At 49.8% G+C, this 17,082-nt stretch overlaps 2 protein-coding genes across 2 annotated transcripts in view; both read left to right on the top strand.

Moving 5' to 3' along the window:
• Positions 1-3,919: 3,919 nt before the first annotated feature.
• On the top strand, positions 3,920-4,720 carry AGRP (agouti related neuropeptide). Its single transcript, XM_032424563.1, has 3 exons — positions 3,920-4,049; positions 4,216-4,301; positions 4,516-4,720. Exons 1-3 carry the CDS (start codon positions 3,920-3,922, stop codon positions 4,696-4,698), a joined length of 399 nt encoding a protein of 132 aa, XP_032280454.1. The 3' UTR covers positions 4,699-4,720.
• A 705-nt stretch (positions 4,721-5,425) lies between these two features.
• ATP6V0D1 (ATPase H+ transporting V0 subunit d1) overlaps positions 5,426-17,082 on the top strand; it is a 37,786-nt gene continuing 26,129 nt past the window's right edge. Inside the window, exon 1 of the mRNA XM_032424343.1 lies at positions 5,426-5,678. Coding sequence (XP_032280234.1) covers positions 5,549-5,678 — 130 coding nt within the window. The 5' untranslated portion in view covers positions 5,426-5,548. The remainder of the gene's footprint in view (positions 5,679-17,082) is intronic.

The raw sequence follows: 17,082 nt of genomic DNA, 5'->3' as shown, positions 1-17,082 counted from the left end.
TCTAGGATCACCTGATCACGGAGGAATCCTTCCCATCTTAGGGCTCAAGACACCAGCCTGAAATAACCTCCATCCATCCTGATTCCCCCTCCCCGGATAATTGAGGGGACCACACCTCTCCAGGCAACCTCTGCCTTTTGGAAGTCCTACAGATGAGCCACAGGGGCAAGGGCAGTGTGCTGGGAGGGGGTCTGGTTTTCAGAACAAAGTTGGATTGGGAGAGCCAGTGGGTGCTCTGCTGCCCCCTGCTGGACAAAGTAGGAACAGTGCCCTTGGAAGTGAGGACTACCTTGAGGAGGGAAAAGGGGAGAGGTAGGGGTCAAGCCCCCCTCCTTGTCCTCATACTTGATCTCCGGCACAGAGCAACTACATTCTCCTCTTCCTCTCCCTGAAGTCAGGGTCCCTACGTTTGGGTCCCTCGCCAGCCTCACCAAGTAGGCACTGCCTCCCCCCAGGTCTCCCAAATCCGACGCGAAGAACATTTCTGAAGGTCTTTTTGTCAACAAGCATGATCCTGGGAACATCAGTTCCTGACCAGTAAAATCACCCCCGTAGTATTTATACTCATTAGCAGATGAAACGGGCTGGGGGGGGGGAGCTTTTATACACTACTAGCTGTAGGCAACTGCGTTCATCAGGAGGAAAGATAAATGTAAGGATCAACAAACCCAAGGGAAATAGAAAATCGTAGGAAGGCAGAAACTTAATTGTAACAAAATTTGATAAATCGGGCCAAAAACTGGTTATTTGCAAAAACAAATAAAATTTGATAAGTCAACGGAAATTTCACTTTAGATAGAGATGCAGATATAGATATGGATATGGATATAGATATAGAGGAAGAGCTATGACCAGAAACCCACAGGCAATGTTTTGGGCTAATTCAGTGGTTGTGGGAGGGGGCTAGGTGACACAGTGCTGGAGGGCAGGAGGACAGGGTGGGAAAGGATATAAATAAATGTCGATTTCCGGACTGCAGCTGGGTGGCAGGAGAGCTCCTGGGCTCTTGTGGCTACGGTCTGAGCCTGTGCACACTCACAGCAGTGATACAATGTGGAGGTGGCTCTAGATGTTTGCTGATTGACTCACTGACTGAATCAACTCTGGGAGTAGCCAACTCTCTGACCCTGGGCGGGTCGGGGAAGGGGGAGAAAAGCGTCTACTGACTGCTCACCAGGCTGGGGCTCGTCCGGCGGGAACCAGGCTTGGAGCAGAGCCTGTACCAGTGTTAAGCTGTAGAACTAGGCAGCTCGGTAAACCATGTGCCAATTATGGGTCCAGAAAACTTACACTGTCCCTAGTGTGGCTCCACCCTTGACTCTTACTCAAGCTTCATCAATGAGTAAAAGTTTCCTCTCCCAGAAAGCCTTCCCCAGCCAACTTCCTGCTTCTCCCTCAGCTGCGGTAGATGCCCCTCCTAGTCCTACAAGCTCCTGGGGCATTTTTCTACCAAAGCATTTATCCCATTTCATTTCAGATAATTCTCTTTGTTTTTAATTTTTATTATGAAGATTTTCAAACCTACACAAGGATAGCAGTCATGGGATAACGAAGTCCGTGTATTCATCACCCAATTTCAACAAATTACCAACTCATGAACAATTTTATTTCATCTACATCATGTCCTGCTATTCCCCCTCCCTTGGATTATTTCACATCATTTTATCAGTAAATACTTCATTATATTTCTCTAAAAAAAGCTACTTGAAAGCACAAAACCATTATCACAACTTAAAAAATTAACAATTATTCCTTAATGTCATCAAATAGCCAACATTTATATCTCTCTCATCATCCTACTGTGTTTTGATGGTTGGTTTTTTCGACTGTCTTGCCCACCAGACCTGACTAGGGACCGGGGCTGCCCCTGGGAGTGCTTCAGCCCTTGTCCATCACTGCCCATGTCATCCCCCGCACACACACAGGGGAAGACAGTCACTGCTCTGTAGATGAGCAGACACTGAGTGCCTGGATGGGATGAGCACTCCCACCACCTCCAAACATGAACTGTTCTTAGCATGGATGCCGATCAGGCCCAGCCAAGTGCTCACAGCCTCCACCTCAACTCACCTGGGGCACCTTTCCAAAATCCACCTGCAGGCTCTGCTCCCCACCTCCATCTCCTCAGCCAGAATCTCCAAGGATGGGGCCAGGGGCCAGGGATTTGGGGAAAGTGCCTCGGGTACATTTGATGCATTGCCCTTCTTGAACCCCCACTGGCCCCACCAAGATGGAAGCATATCTACTGCTTGATACCCTCACCCTGCACCACCCTGAGATGAGAAAGCCCTGGGGTAGACGACGGGGCCCAGCTCTAGCCTCTGGGGAAGAAAGGTCAATGTCAGTTGCCAGGGAGGCTTTGTGGCTATTTGTCACACTTTGTGGCTATTTGTCACCAAAATAGCTAGTAGCATTGTCAGGGTAGAAATGGGGATGGCCCTTTGCTGCATTATCCTGGGACCACCTCCTCAGAGAGGCTTTCCCTCACTCCCCAACCTCCTCCCTCTGGGCAGTAGTATGTGACCCTCCGAGCTCCTGGGCCAACCACAAGTGAGGCCAGTGCTAGCCTGATACCAGAACAGCCATCAGTGCCCGTCTGTGAATGGAGTTGCCACAGCCCCACAATCTGCAGAGTGGCCCCTCCCCATGCAACTGAACCCCAAAACTGACTGTTGGTGCTGAAGGCCAAAGGCTGTCAGATGACAACATATGGTTTCCACCCGCTGCTGGGAGGACTTCCTCAGGCCCCGTCCTGGGCAGAATAGCCTGTGTGAACCTGGACTGCAAACCCCAACAGCCTCATCTTCCTACTGTCTCAGGCAGCTCAATTTGTACACTGAGGTCTTGAAGGTAATTCAGCCTGTACCCCTTTCCCTGATGGGCAAGGGTGTGTTAAAGAGTCCTCCAGAGGGGAGAGGGAAGGCAGGGGCAGGTGGGGTCCTGTGTGTCCTCCCACCTTCACAAAAGGGCAGTCTTCACCCTGGCCTCGTGCTGATGAGACTAGGCGTGGGCACAGGCCTGACAACACAGGGCGGAAGGCAACAGCCATTAGCACTAATGAGACAGGCAGCCTGAAAGCTTTTTACTTTGAAGCTGCTCGCCCACCCAGGGAACAGTCCGTTCTGCCTCCTTGGCTTCCAGGAACCCCGGGCGGAAAACGGTTTGGGAGAAGGAGCAGGGGTGGGGGTCTTGGAGAAGCCTGGGGGACAAAGGGGAGGGGAGGAAGGACTAGGGATGGAGGCAGGAGGGCTTGGTTTTGGCTAAGTGGGCTTCTCCCCTCCCTTTTCCCTTCAAAAAGTCTAAGTCTGCACCCCACTCTGGCCACTGGCCCATCACCCTCTTCAATGCCCTTGACCAAAGTTCCTGGAAGCAAAGGAAACAACATGCCACACAGGGTCTGAGTGAGCATCTCCGGGGCCACAAATTAAATTAAGATCTCAGGGCTGCCTGCCTTGTTACTGCTAATGGTTCCTGCCTGTCCAACCTCCCCACCCCTACCCAGGTCCCTGTCCTGTAGAAATTTGGGGGTTCTGGGTACCCTGTCTTGTTCCCCAACTTTGATTGGCACCTGGGGACCTCACCCCCAAATTGGAGATGGGCACACCTCTTATAGAGCATCCAAAAGCCCAGGTTTCAGGGAGAGAGGCCTGAGCTGTGCCCCCACCCTCTGGGGAGGGCCCCTTATGTCCTGGTTGCAGGCGGCAGTCACGTGTGGGGCATTCATTAGACCCTGCCATATAAGCTGAGGGCGCCGGAGTGGCCAGAAACTCTCCAGGCAAGGATCCAGCAAGCAGAGGTAAGTCCTCAGGTTGGGCAGAGACTCCTGACCTCTGGGAGGTCTCTGTCTGGGGTAGGGCACCCAGAGGGTGCATCAAGGATGAGGAAGGACTAAGCGGTGTGTCTTACTGCCGGCCAGGTCATGCTGTCTGCAGTGCTGCTGAGCTGTACCCTGCTGCTGGCACTGCCCCCCATGCAGGGGGCCCAGATGGGCCTGGCCCCCATGGGAGGCATCAGAAGGCCTGACCAGGCCCAGTTCCCAGAGCTCCCAGGTCAGTACCGGCAGGGGTGGAGCTGGGTGGAGCCTGGATACCCTCTGGCCACAAAGTATCCTGCGTGGTATGAGCCCTCCTTCCCCCTTCCCAGTCCCAGGCCTCGGAGGTGGGTGTTTTATGCATGGGGAGGGAGGGGGTTCTGCCCTCACATCATCTGTTCCAGGCCTGGGCCTGCAGTCCTCGCTGAAAAGGACAACTGCAGAACAGTCAGAAGAAGCTCGGCTGCAGGAGGCCGAGGCCTTGGCAGAGGTAACTGCCCAGGAAAAGGGGGACGACCACAGGCTTTGGGAGGGGACATCAGGCAGAAGCCCCTCTCTCCACCTCATGACCCCCTCACCTGGGGTGATACTGCAGACTACTCTCTCCGTGCTCCGTGGCCATCCTGCCTGCACTGAGGCAGGTGACATCCCTGGACCTGCATTCAGAGGCCCATGCCTGCAGTCCCGCTCCCTCACTCCTGTAGGTACTTGATCCGGAGGGCCGCGAGCCACGCTCCCCGCGTCGCTGCGTAAGGCTGCATGAATCCTGTCTGGGACACCAGGTACCATGTTGCGACCCATGTGCCACGTGCTACTGCCGTTTCTTCAACGCCTTCTGCTACTGCCGCAAGCTGGGTACTGCCATGAACCCCTGCAGCCGTACCTAGCGGGCCGACGTCGGGGTCGGGGCTGTACACGGGGTAGCGAATAAAGGCTGGGACCAACCCCAAGGCTGTGGCGTTATTTCGAACGTGGCTGTCGGAGGCGGGAGGTCATGGAAGTCACGGTAGGGATGGGGTTGCGGCCAAGCCAAGAAATCACACACACCCCTTCCCAAGGGTCTAGGCTACCCATCATCTGAATCACTTACATGCATGCTCTTACGGTGCTAGGCGTCGGTGGGGAGGCGGAAAGGCCGGGCTCCAGCCCTCCAGAATCTTGCACAATAAATGCGGGAGCAGCGCGCAGTGCATACAGGGGCTGTAACTCCTGGCTGGCCAGCAAGCTTTAGGCTCCAGGGCCTGCTTGCAGCTAACTCGACCTGTGACCTCGGCGAAGCCTGCCCCTCGAACCGCAGTTCCCTTCGGGGAAAGACTGACTCAACAGTCTGGAATATTTCCAAGCATAAGAAGCACCGCTCACTCCCATCTTTACTCGGCCTGCCCCTCGGTGCCCGCTAACCCAGAGGGGCTTGTAAAGCTAGAAGGCCCAATTGAATCCCCGCGGCCACGTGCGCCACCACGCGGCCGGCCTCAGACACTCCAAGTTGGTAGCGAGAGGTACGCCTACCCTAGTCGCGCAGGCGCCAGAGGGCCCACACCTGCGCAATGCTTTCGGACGAAACCACCCGGAAGCCGGGCGCCACTCAGAGCCCCGCCCCATTGTGGTCACGTGAGGCGCTCGCGCATCACCTGACCCGCTTGACAGCCTGCTGCTGGCGCCGAGTCAGCTGATCTTGGAATCGAGCTGTCCACCGGGCGATCGGGGTTCTGCGATCTCGCTTCCCCCGCCGCAGCCATGTCGTTCTTCCCGGAGCTTTATTTCAACGTGGACAATGGCTACTTGGAGGGACTGGTGCGCGGCCTGAAGGCCGGGGTGCTCAGCCAGGCGGACTACCTCAATCTGGTGCAGTGCGAGACGCTCGAGGGTGAGCCGCGGGGCCGGGCAGCTGGGCCTTGAAAGGCCGGCAAAGAGACTGGCCCGGGCCTGAGGGTTCCGAGATCTGGGCGGGGAAGCCGGAGGCGGGGGTTCTCGACGGGCCTGAGAGGCCTTGCTGGGAATCCAGGGGCTGATGGCGGGCGCCCCGGAAGGGAATCTCCCTCCAGATGCGGCTCCGCACGGGCCGAGACGCAACCAAGGCTTTTAGAACCGCAGTGGTTAGCGTCTGCTGGGGCCGCCTCTTCCCCCCTTATGCTTGTCGTATAGTTTGAAAAAGAGGGTCTCTCGAGAGTGGTTAATCGGTGGTGCGAGAAGTGCCCATACAAACCTCTTTACCCTGACGTAGTCAAAGAACGGCCCCGTGGCAACGCTTAGAGAACCTAAGCGGAAAAGTCCCCGGCTTCCCGCCCAACATACACCAAGGCATCTGGGATCGCTGTCTCTTAGTCTTGGCCGGCGGGGTGAACCTTCCTGGGAAATTGCTGAGCCAGCCTAGTGAGAGTTTGCTCCCATCGCCGAACCACTGGCTGAGCAGAGTTTCCTGAAGTCAGTGATTTCGGAGAGCAAGAGGTTGCCCTCCAAGTTTGGAAGTTTCTACACTTGTATTTGGCTAATAAATCCCACCTCCTCAGTGAGAAGGTTGTCTGTTGGAAAAGGATTTTTTTTTTTTAAGCACAAGAATGAGAAGCTAAGGTCCCCTTTCTTCAGCTCCAAACTAAGATTGACTCCCTGAGGCACAGCTGCCTCAGATTTACTGAATTAGAGATGTCGCTGAGTCCCCACTTCCCCTGGTGATCACGAAGGGCATTGTGGTTGGGATGTAAGTTCCCATTTCTGACCCTCAAGAGATACCCTTGGGCAGAGGTACTGTTGGCTCCATGGTTGGTAGCTGGAGTGGGAGACGATTTGCCCTCTGGAGAAAATTTTCTCATCAAAAACTTACTGAGGTTCACTTTACCAGTGTTTTTTTTTTTTTTTTAGAATATTAATGAAAGCATATTCCAGTGCTTAAAAAAACTTACTGAGGTTAAAAGAGGATTTAGTTTTTAAAAATAAGTTATTGTTTATCTTGTAAGCTAGACCAGTAAAGTGGAAATAAATACTTTTAAATTTTAAAACTTATTGAAGTTAAAATGCAGGAATTCTGGACTTTATGAGTTTAACATAAACATCCGAGAAAAGCTGTTTGTCTGCCTTATGAGAGTGGAGACAGGAAGAAGAGGAGAGCACCTTAGGGTGCCGAGTTGTAGGAGCCTGCCAGCAACCTGATTTTCCTCACTGGGAAAAGGAGGAGAAACAGAGGGAGGCTGCCTAGGGCAGGGCCTGGCACACAGTTGGCATTTAATACAAGTTTTGTGGACTGACTGGGACTGGAGATCGTTCTTTGCTTAAATCTGAAGGTGAACACCATTGATTACCAACTGGCATTTGGTAATGTTTCTCCTCTTGGTTTTCCTCACTCATGCTGCTGCCTGTCCTTCCTCCTCCTGTAGAGCTTCTGGGGGCACCAGGTTCCATCTTCCCAGCAACCCCTCCACCATTATCCTCCATAAATGTGTTAGGCCATTCCTCCTGCAACACGGCTCAGCACATGGCCTGCCTTGTGGCACCCCATCTAGACCTTTAGGGTCACATTCAAGGATTCCCTTGCTCTTCCACACTTAGTCCTTTCCCTCACACAAACCGTCTCGCCCGCCCCGCCCCAATTCTTGGTGCACATAGTATGGTGGACCCTGGGGTTGGAAAAATCAGTCTGAATCCCAGCCCTGCCAATTACTGGATTACCTTAGACAAGTTATTTAACACCTCTGGGCCTTGGATTCTTCATCTGGTATATTGTCATCCGCTGTTTCATAAGGTGAGATATCAACAAGCTTTTATATATAAACACTTAGCCCAGCAACGAACACAGAGTATGTGCTAGATAAATGTTAGCTCTTGCTTTCACTACATTGCACCTGCCATTCCTTCTGTATCCGTCTCATCCCCACGAAGCCCAGTGATTCCCACCCTTCAAGGCCCAGCCCCAGTAGCACCCCATCTTAGAGCCCCCTTGTGATCATGCTAGACTAGAATGTTATCCCCGCCACCCAGTTACAGCTCCTGTGGTTGTCTGTGCTATTTTCCTAGAAGTTTCTTGACATAGGGTTTGGGATTCTTGGGACCCTATATGCTGGAGATGCTCAAGACTTTCAGGGGCTGGGGATAGCCAGAAGCAGAAGGAGTGACTAGAAACCCCATTATCCTCTACAGAAAGTCCTTCGCTGCTTCGAAGATGACACCAGAGGCCTTTGTTGCTGGGTGTTTTTTTGCTTCCCTATCTCCAGGGGAAAGGAAAGAGGGGAGGGGAGACCAAGGAAGCCGTTGGTGCCTAGTGAGATCTGTAAGTATGTCCTGAAGTGACAAGATTTCCAAAGATATTTCAGGTCTTGGACAGTTCCCAGAAGGCACAGGGCACTGGGCAGAGGGTGTGTTCTTCAAGGAAGGGCAAATGCATACCCTCCACCACACCCCGGGCCTTCCTCCCTGAATCTCACTCCAGCAGGGCATCTGCTACTGACCTCTTCTGCTAGAACTCAGTCTTTTAGGACCTCCAAAGCTCATATGTTCTCCATTGTCCATCTTGCTTGATTGTCTATACTCAGAGGTAGGAGAAAAAACCTGGAGAGGTCCTATCCTTTGGTTAACTGAGGGGACAGAGTTGGGTGGTCACAAAAGCACTTTTTAACTCTGAGTGTTTCTGGATATGTAGAGTACCTTCTGGGGGCTGAGTCTTGTGCTGGAAATTGTGGGGAAGATGAGGTGGGTCAGAGATACACAAAGGGAAATCATACAGTATTACTTAGAATGTTTTCATTCATCCAGCATATACTTATGAAGCACCTATTTTATGCCAGGCATTGTGATAGGGGCTGAGATATTTTGTTGAATGATGTTCTCTTGACCCTCATAATCTGGTGGTGGAGGTCAGTGTGGGCAGGGGGAAGACATTAAGAGATCAGTGTAATGTAGAAGTTACAAATGTGGGCTTACTACTTCATGGCTCTGTGCCACGTAACCTCTCTGTCCAGAGTTTTATCGTCTGTAAAGTGGTAATAATAATGGCACCTACTTCAAGGGCCGGTTATGAAGGTTAAACAAGATAATTCATATAAAGCACTTAGCATGGATTTGGCACATTGCAAGTGTTGAGTCAGTGTGTTAGTAGCTGTTGTTGTTATTTTTTTAAGTTTTATTTATTTAACTAATCTCTCGAACCCCAAGATCCAGAGTCGCATGTTCTTCTGACTGAGCCAGCCAGGTGCCCCGTTATTGTTATTTTAAAGTAGACTAAATATATAATTACATACTGAGGGTGACACTGGTGAAAGTGATGGTATGGAGCACCACCTTCCGCAAAGGCTTGCCAAATTTGGGCTTGTTGGATGTATTTCAGGCATTAGGAGCATATGTAGTGCTACTTTGATGTTCAGATGTTTGTTTGCTCATTCAAGAAACACTTCCTAAAGGCCTACTGTGTGCCAGCCCCTGGGCTTTTTAAGTGAGCCAAGCAGGTATTTCAGGCATTCCCATAGTTCTGAGCCTCAACTCTTAGCTTTGACCCTGGGTTCAGCCTAAGAGCAATTTTTCCCGTCCTCTTTAAAACTATTTCAAACTGATGCTGTCAGATATATACAAATTAGAAGGAATAGTATCACGAATCTGTAAGTAATAATCACTTAACTATAACGATGATCAGTTCTTGTCATTACAACAATTATCAATCTTGTTGCAATAAATAGCTCCACTTACCCCCCAACTCCTGAATTATTTTGAAGTAAATCCCAGACAACGCATAATTTCAGCTATAAATATTTCAATATCTCTGAAAAAGGTCATGACTAATTTTTAAAAAAATAACCGCAAAGCTATTATTCCTCCTTTAAAAGAAACAACAATAGTTTGTTAATGTCATCAACTATCCATTCAGTGTTCAGATTTCTCTGATCATCTCAAATTTTTTTTTTTTTTAAAGATTTCATCTATTTATTCATGAGAGAGAGAGAGTCAGAGGGAGAAGCAGGTTCCCAAGGAGCAGGGAGCCCGATGTGGGACTCGATCCCAGGACCCTGAGATCATGACCTGAGCCGAAGGCAGATGCTTAACCATCTGAGCCACCCAGGCGCCCCCATCTCAAATTTTTTAAATATGATTTGTTTCAGTCAGGATCCAAATATGATCCATACATTTTAGCTGGTTGATGCTATCTCAGGTCTTTTAATATATAGGTTCTTTGTCTCTCTTATTTTTCCTTTTACTTATTGAAGAAACTGGGTCATTTGATTTATGGGTTTTCCCTCCATTTCAATTTTGCTGATTACATCCTTGCCATATAGTTGGACATGTTCCTCTATCCCTTGTTTTTCCTGTAAATTGGTAGTTAGATGTAGAGGCTTGATTAGATTCTAGTTCATTTTTTTTTTTTTTTTGGAAAAAAGAATATTTAATAGGTGATTTTGTACTTCCATTGGGAGGCACATAACGTCTAGTTGTTTCTCTTTTTGTGACATAAGAAATCATTGACATTTATTGCCTAGAATCATTATTTCATTAGGTGTTGCAAAATGGTGATATTCTAATTCTATGTTTCCTTCTTTGATTGCTAGCTTGAATATTTCTTTTTTTTTTTTTTTTTAAGATTTTATTTATTTATTTGACAGAGAGAGACATAGCAAGAGAGGGAACACAAGCAGGGGGAGTGGGAGAGGGAGAAGCAGGCTTCCCGCAGAGCAGGGAACCTGATGCGGGTCTCGATCCCAGGAGCCTGGGATCATGACCTGAGCCGAAGGCAGACACTTAATGACTGAGCCACCCAGGTGCCCCTTGAATATTTCTATACTAGGAAACTTCCACTAATCAACCACTTTGTTACCCTGAAATACAGTCTATATAAGTGAGGTAGGATAAATGCTTGATTCTTTCTTATATTTATCAGTTTTCAAAATAATGAGTTGGTTCTCCAAAATCCTAGAGAGGACTAATGAGGTTTGTTCTTTTTCTTGGTATAGTATCATAATGCACATACGGATTTTGATATATTTTTGTCTTTTAATCTTTTTATTGATGCTCAAATTATCCCTTGGCCAGTGGGAGCTTATTCAATAGGCTATTGAGTCTTTTTTGACACAATCCTGTAGCCTTTGGGAGCTTTCCTTACTTTGGAGATAACAGTATGTTCTAATCTTATCTTATACATTTCCTGACCCAGACCTAGAGTCCTCATTTCTCTTAGGAGACCTGGTTCTTTTTATTGGAAAATGGTATTTAGAGATCATAATGAGTCTAAGGTGTTCTCATTGCTACCGGGTTGGTCATTGCTTCCAGAATTTTTCTATGGATTAGCTCTCTTCTTACTCAGAAACATAGAAAATAGAGAAAAGCATATGGCTAGCTGGATAATGCAGCCACAATTCGGCTGATGCTAGCTTCCTAATTTGGAATGGAGGCTCTACCTGACAATGGGGCCAGTCAAGACATCTCTTTCTGTTGTAAAGAAATATAATTAACATTCAGGAGGGGGAGAGCCAGCAAATTAGATGCTCAGGGACCATGGTGAAGGGCTCACATGTATGGTATGCTGGCTGTCTTCCAGAACAATTTATCCTTTCCGTTCTGAGTTGCTTGTGTTCTTTTCATTACAACATCTCCTTCTGCATTTCAACATTTTTTCACAAGAGACTGTCTCTTATGGGAAGAAGAAAGCAAGACTCCAGGCTGGGCTTGGCCAATCACCAGTCACATGAAACTGCAGATGCAGTGGTGGATGATGTCCTCCAGGAGTGGCAAGTCATTCAGCACTAACTGTGGTGTGGCAAGGAGTGTGGCTGGAGAGTTAGAGATCAGGTCTTGAAGGATTGCAAAAGCCATAGAGGAAGTGCTTTGTCCTGAGTGAGGGGATGGGTGAGTAAAACTATTGGGCTTGTACTTTAGAGTGCACCTGCAGTGTGAAAAGGGGATTGGAAGTGGGAGCCACACCAGAAGTGGGAAGAACAACTTGCAGGGTATTATAAGTAATCCAGGTCAGAGGTGATGACAGCTTGCCTTTGGCATGGGCAAGGATCATCGTGGGATGAATAGCATCTCTTTGAGGAAGTGATAGGACTTGAGGGGTTGGATAAGGAGCTGAGGAGGAAGGAAGAGTCAAAGCCTACGTCCTCATCTCTGGTGTAGGCAACCATGTCGGTGGCAGAGCGAAATGATGGTGGAATGCAGAAGAGAAGGTTGGAGAAAGAATGAGAAAGATGGGGTTGAGGGTTCTGTGAGCCATTTGAGTGGCAACGTAGAGGTGATTTTTGGTGCTCGGGAGTGAGTCTGAGCTTGGTAGACAATTTTGGGAATCAGGATAGAAGTGTGGCTGCTACCTCCAAGAGGGAACATAGAGTCAGAAGAGTAGAGGCTCAAGATGAGACCCTCCCCCAGGAAAGGGTCCAGTTAAGCAAGGGGTCCTGCCAAAAATGTGAAAGACACCCCCTGAGAGGTGGGCAGCCCCAGCAGAGAACCTGAAAAAGAAGGGGTGATGAATGCCAAACATGGCCAAGAGATTGAAATAAAGTCAGACAGCTTTTCAGTTGGATTTGCCATTCAGAGGTTGTGATGACCTTAATGAGAAGAGAGGAGAGTGGGACTAGAAGGTGAGAGCAGTGCATGGAGCGTATGGGCAGAGATGACATATAGACGGAACAGAGCTCACTGGTCAACTAACCCAGCTCAGCCACTTACTGGCTTCGTGACGTTGGGCAGGTCGCTTGTCCTCAGCTGTACAGTCGGAAATTTTAGTAGCATCTCTTTGAGATGTGTACAAAGTGTAAGCACAGGGCCCGGTGCCAAGTGAACAGTCAGGGAAGCCTGCTGCTCTCACCATGGTCACTCCTGAGAGACAGGCGCCACGCTGGGCCTTGAATGGGTAATGAAAACATGTCATGCAGGTCTTGCCTGCAGGGTAAGTGTGCCTGTCTAATGGGCAGACAGCATCGAATGTATAGTAGGCACAAGGTAAATTTTAGGGGGATGGGAGCAGGTGGGGTAAAAGGGTACGGGGTTTCTTTTTGGGGTTCTAAAATTGATGGTGGTGATGATCACACAATCCTGTGAATATACTAAGACCCATTGATTTGTACACTTTAAATGGGAAAGTTGTATGGCATATGAATTATGTCTCAGTAAAGCTGTTACCAAAAGAAGTCAACCAGGCCAAGGAGGTGGGAAGAAGGAATGGCATTATCGTCTTGGAAACATGAAACTTCATAGAGTGTCCCAAGGAGCTTCAGGAGCTGGGAAGAGAGAATAGAACACATGTCAGGGACATACAGGGGCTGAATATGGATAGGTGCATCAGGCTGGTTCATGAAGACTTTGAGCGCCTTGGACACAGCTCAGGAAGGATGAATGTTATGATAAAAAAAACAAACAAAGGAAGGGAAGGGAGAGATTCTTAGGGTTAGGTCAAGGCCGGTGTGTGGGAAATGTCTAAGAGTTTCTGTATATAGTCTTGCCTGGAAATATTTCCTACATTGCATTTTGTTGGTCAAAGGAGACTCTAGTGAGTTGAAGTTAGAGGACCATGGCTTGGACAGGAAGACGAGCTTAGCTCAGTGCAAAATTCTTCAGAGTTGGATGTATCCTGAAGGAAGAGGTAACACAGTCCTGAGAGTCCACTGGCCACAAGCAAGAGAGAGTGGAGCTCGGGGGCATTGGGAGAAGAGTGTGCAGAAGGTGATAACCTGGGAGAGTTTGCGCTGCGGATCAAAGGGAACGAGCACCTTGATTCTGAGCGATGAGAGCCTGGCCCCATATACACCTGAAATTTTCGCCTCGGTGTTTGAGGATCCATGTTGTCCCAATTGTCCTGGGCGGTGGCATCGCTGAATGAAGAGACCCCTGATACCCAGTGATGGATCAGGTGGCATGGATCATTGGTGGTGACCGTGGCCACCTAATACCTTGGTTGTTCATCTCCACCTTGCTGCTGCTGCCCAAGAGGCCGAGGCTCCAGAGTGGGGGTGGAGGCTTGAGAGGGGCAGGAGAGAGGTGTTGCTGTGGTGAGCCAGCTCGCACTTGGTCCCTCGGTAGATGAAGGGGAGGGGGTTGTGAAGGGAGTGGGGGTGGGAGGAGGATGCCATTAGAAGCTTGGTCTGAGGCTCTGGAGGATGGATTTAGGCGGAGCCAGGCTGGAGGCACGCAGCGGTTCCAGCTCTCCAAGTGAGAAAACACGGGCCGAACCTGCGCAGGACCAGCATGGGGGGAGATGAAGGACTGGGTCAGGTGCCAGCTCAGGGGGTGAGACCCACAAGGTTGGGCCAGTTTTCATTCGGTACTGGGATGAGAGGCGTCAGAAGTCAGGCTTCTGTCTTCATAAATGCCTGGGTGGGTGCTGGAAATGCTTCTGAGATGGGGACCAGCGGAAGAGGAGACAGTTTGGGGTGTGAACGGGGTGATGGAAGAGGAGGTGTTCTGTCTCAGATGTGCTGAATCGGAGTGTCTGAGGGAGGCGGCTGTGTGGGCCTGGAGTTCAGGGGAAGTAGCACTGAAGGTACTGGAAGTCAGCAGCGCTCTGGCTGGCTGGCAGCATCCCCGCCCACGCTCGGCCATCCGTAGGCTTGCAGCCAGGGCAAGTCTCCCTTAGAAGCCCAGTCCTGCCAGGAGGCTGGAGAGAAGCTTTAAGGACAGGCCAAGCGGACACAGGCGTGCTCTGACCAGGACACCTGGCATGGAGCCTAATTTGGCAAGCGGCACAGGGATTCCCCTATGATCCCTGCCGTGCGTTCTCCTGCATGACTGGGCGTGGTGGGGGTTTTGTTTTTGTTTTTGAATAAACGTCTATATTTTTTTAATTCCCAAAAGTAAAGTTGGTGGACGGGTGACTCAGTGTGGACCTTGCGGGGGACAGGTTTTCACCACTTTGTTAAAACATTGCATGCATGTGTACTCTGTCCCCGTAGCACCACTTAGAGGATTGTGTCCCTCTAGATTAGCACAAGATGGCACGTATAGAGATGTTCACATCAGCCTTGTTCGTAACCGCCTGTTAGAACCAATCAGCCTGTTAGAACCAATAGAATATTCATTGACAGGCGTATGGTTAAATAAACCACGGTCTGTCTTTACAGTGGAATACTATGCAAGTGCTCAAAAGCATGAAGTTCTATAAGGACTGATTTAAAAATATATTGTTAATATATTCCCACTTTAGTAGAATACTGTGTGCATATGGAAAAGTGTTTGGAAGCCTAGACACCACGTGGTCTAGAATGGATGGCAGCCTCTGGAGGGAGGGATTGAAGAGGCTGGGAGGAGAATATGTGCATTTTTTATTTTATGTACTCTTTGGATTTCTTGCAGTGAACAAATAGTTTATAATTTAAAACATCTGATAAAGATATGTAAAACAAGGGAAATTAGAACATATAGATATGCAAGAAAAGCTACTCATACCCAACAGCCATCCACGCTGAGACCTCTGCTGGTGACCCTGGACATTTGACTTCCAGATTTTGGTTCACAGCCTGCTAGGGCCGGTCTGAGTCTTAGGGAACCCCCATCAAGCCCCTTCTCTTTACACCTGAAGACTCAAGCCCAGGGGATTACTTGAGGGCCCAGGCTGGGGCTGGACACCTCTGGCTGGTGACCAGGCCAGAACCCCCGGGCTCCTGTTCAGGTGCAGCTCACCTGCTCACCTCTCACCTGGCCAGCTTTCTCTTTTCTTCTCCCCCCGCCCCCCCCCCCCCCCCCCCCCGCTTCTTGCTTTTCCTTCCCTGATTACATCTTGCGCGGTATAGACTTTAGCATAGGACCTGATAGCCCCTGTTTCACAAGCCCTGCCCCAGAGGTCACGTCAGAACTTGCTCTGCTGGGTGATACCACACTTTTTCTTGGATTTTACTCAGTGATTTCTTGGGCTTGGTTTCTGAGGTGGAGCCAGTGACTGTACCGAAGCCTAGGTAGGTAGGGCCTTTTGCGGTGGCCTCCGAATTGGCAGATGTGAGCCATCCAAGACCCTTGAAGAGAGGCTTTCTGGGTAGCCAGCGTTTCTGGATGGTAGAGCAGGAAAGGCCCCAACATCTTAATTTAAATATTTTGCACGGAACCCTTCTGGAATGTACTAGTCTCCCTTTCCTGCTTTCTTGGTGGCAGACACTGAGCATAGCAGAGCTTCTCCCACATCAGGGCTGTTGGACTTCAGGTGGAAAGAACTGCTGTCCCTGAGAGCCCAAGTCCGCTTTAGATAGTTTCGTTCCTGGCCCCCTGTCAGGCTGCCCACTCGCCCAGCCCACTGTAGTCGGGGTGCCTGCTACAGCACCCCACACCCTTTTTCTACCTTGTAGCTGTTCTTGTGCTTTGGGCTCAGCGGTCAGACACACTGCAGCTTGTTAGAAGGTCTGCATCCAGAGCGAACAGGTGTGAGGACACGAAGTAGTGGCCTCTCCTATAAACCATCTTTGCCTGCTCCGGTTCAGGAGCCTCAGGGTCCCCCTGGGTCGCCAGGACCTTTCTTGAGTTCTGTGTGAGGTGGGGCATCAGGGAGACCACGGCTTCCTTTCTGGCCAGCTGTGTGATGCTTAGCAGGTGATTTAATACCCCAAAGCTCATTTGCCCGCCTGTGAAATGAAATCCCTTGCAGGCTGTGAGCATTCAGCAGCACAGTGCCTAGCCAGAGTGAATGCACAGTAAGTATTTATATGATTAGATGAGGGACGACTCAGCATTGGTGCTGGCAGATGACTAGGCTTTGGTGTACAGGGGAGGAGAAGCTAAGGCCCCCGTCCTGGAGGGGTGTGCCGTGTCAGAGATTATCTTGTTTCTGGGTTATTAAGCACCTGCTTTTTGAAAAATTTTTAAAGATTAGTTTTTTTAAGTAGGTTCCACACCCAGCATGGAACCCAACACGGGGCTTGAACTCACCACCCAGAGATCAAGACCTGGGCTGAGATCAAGAGTTGGATGCTTAACCGACTGAGCCACCCAGGTGCCCCTCAAGATTTTTTTTGTTAAAGATTTTATTTAGGGGTGCCCAGGTGGCCTCAGTTGGTTAAGCCGCTGCCTTTGGTCATGATCCCAGGGTCCTTGCATGCTCTCTCTCTCTCTCTCTCAAATAAATAAATAAAATCTTTAAAAAAGTTTAAAGATTTTATTTGTTAGAGAGAGAATGCATGCGTGTGCACAAGCAGGCTGGGGTGGGGGGCAGGGAGGGAGAGGGAGAGGGAGAAGCAGGCTTCCCGCTGAGCAGGGAGCCCATCTTAGGGCTTGATCCCAGGACCCCGGAATCATGACGTGAGCCGTAACCGACTGAGCCACCCAGGCACCCACCCCTAAAGATTTTATTTTTAAGCAATCGCTGCACCCAACATGGGACTCAA

Source organism: Phoca vitulina, unplaced genomic scaffold (assembly GCF_004348235.1).
Source record: "Phoca vitulina isolate PV1807 unplaced genomic scaffold, GSC_HSeal_1.0 scaffold30, whole genome shotgun sequence".
Classification (NCBI taxonomy): Eukaryota; Metazoa; Chordata; class Mammalia; order Carnivora; family Phocidae; genus Phoca; species Phoca vitulina.
Note: the sequence above shows the minus strand (reverse complement) of the source record. Positions and strands in the feature narration are given on the sequence as shown.

Bases quoted from the DNA above. Each gene is read 5' to 3' on its own strand.
- AGRP (XM_032424563.1), top strand. From the start codon at position 3,920: ATGCTGTCTGCAGTGCTGCTGAGCTGTACCCTGCTGCTGGCACTGCCC. The intron at 4,050-4,215 runs GTCAGTACCGGC...CATCTGTTCCAG, and splicing joins CCAGTTCCCAGAGCTCCCAG to GCCTGGGCCTGCAGTCCTCG. The intron at 4,302-4,515 runs GTAACTGCCCAG...TCACTCCTGTAG, and splicing joins AGGCCGAGGCCTTGGCAGAG to GTACTTGATCCGGAGGGCCG.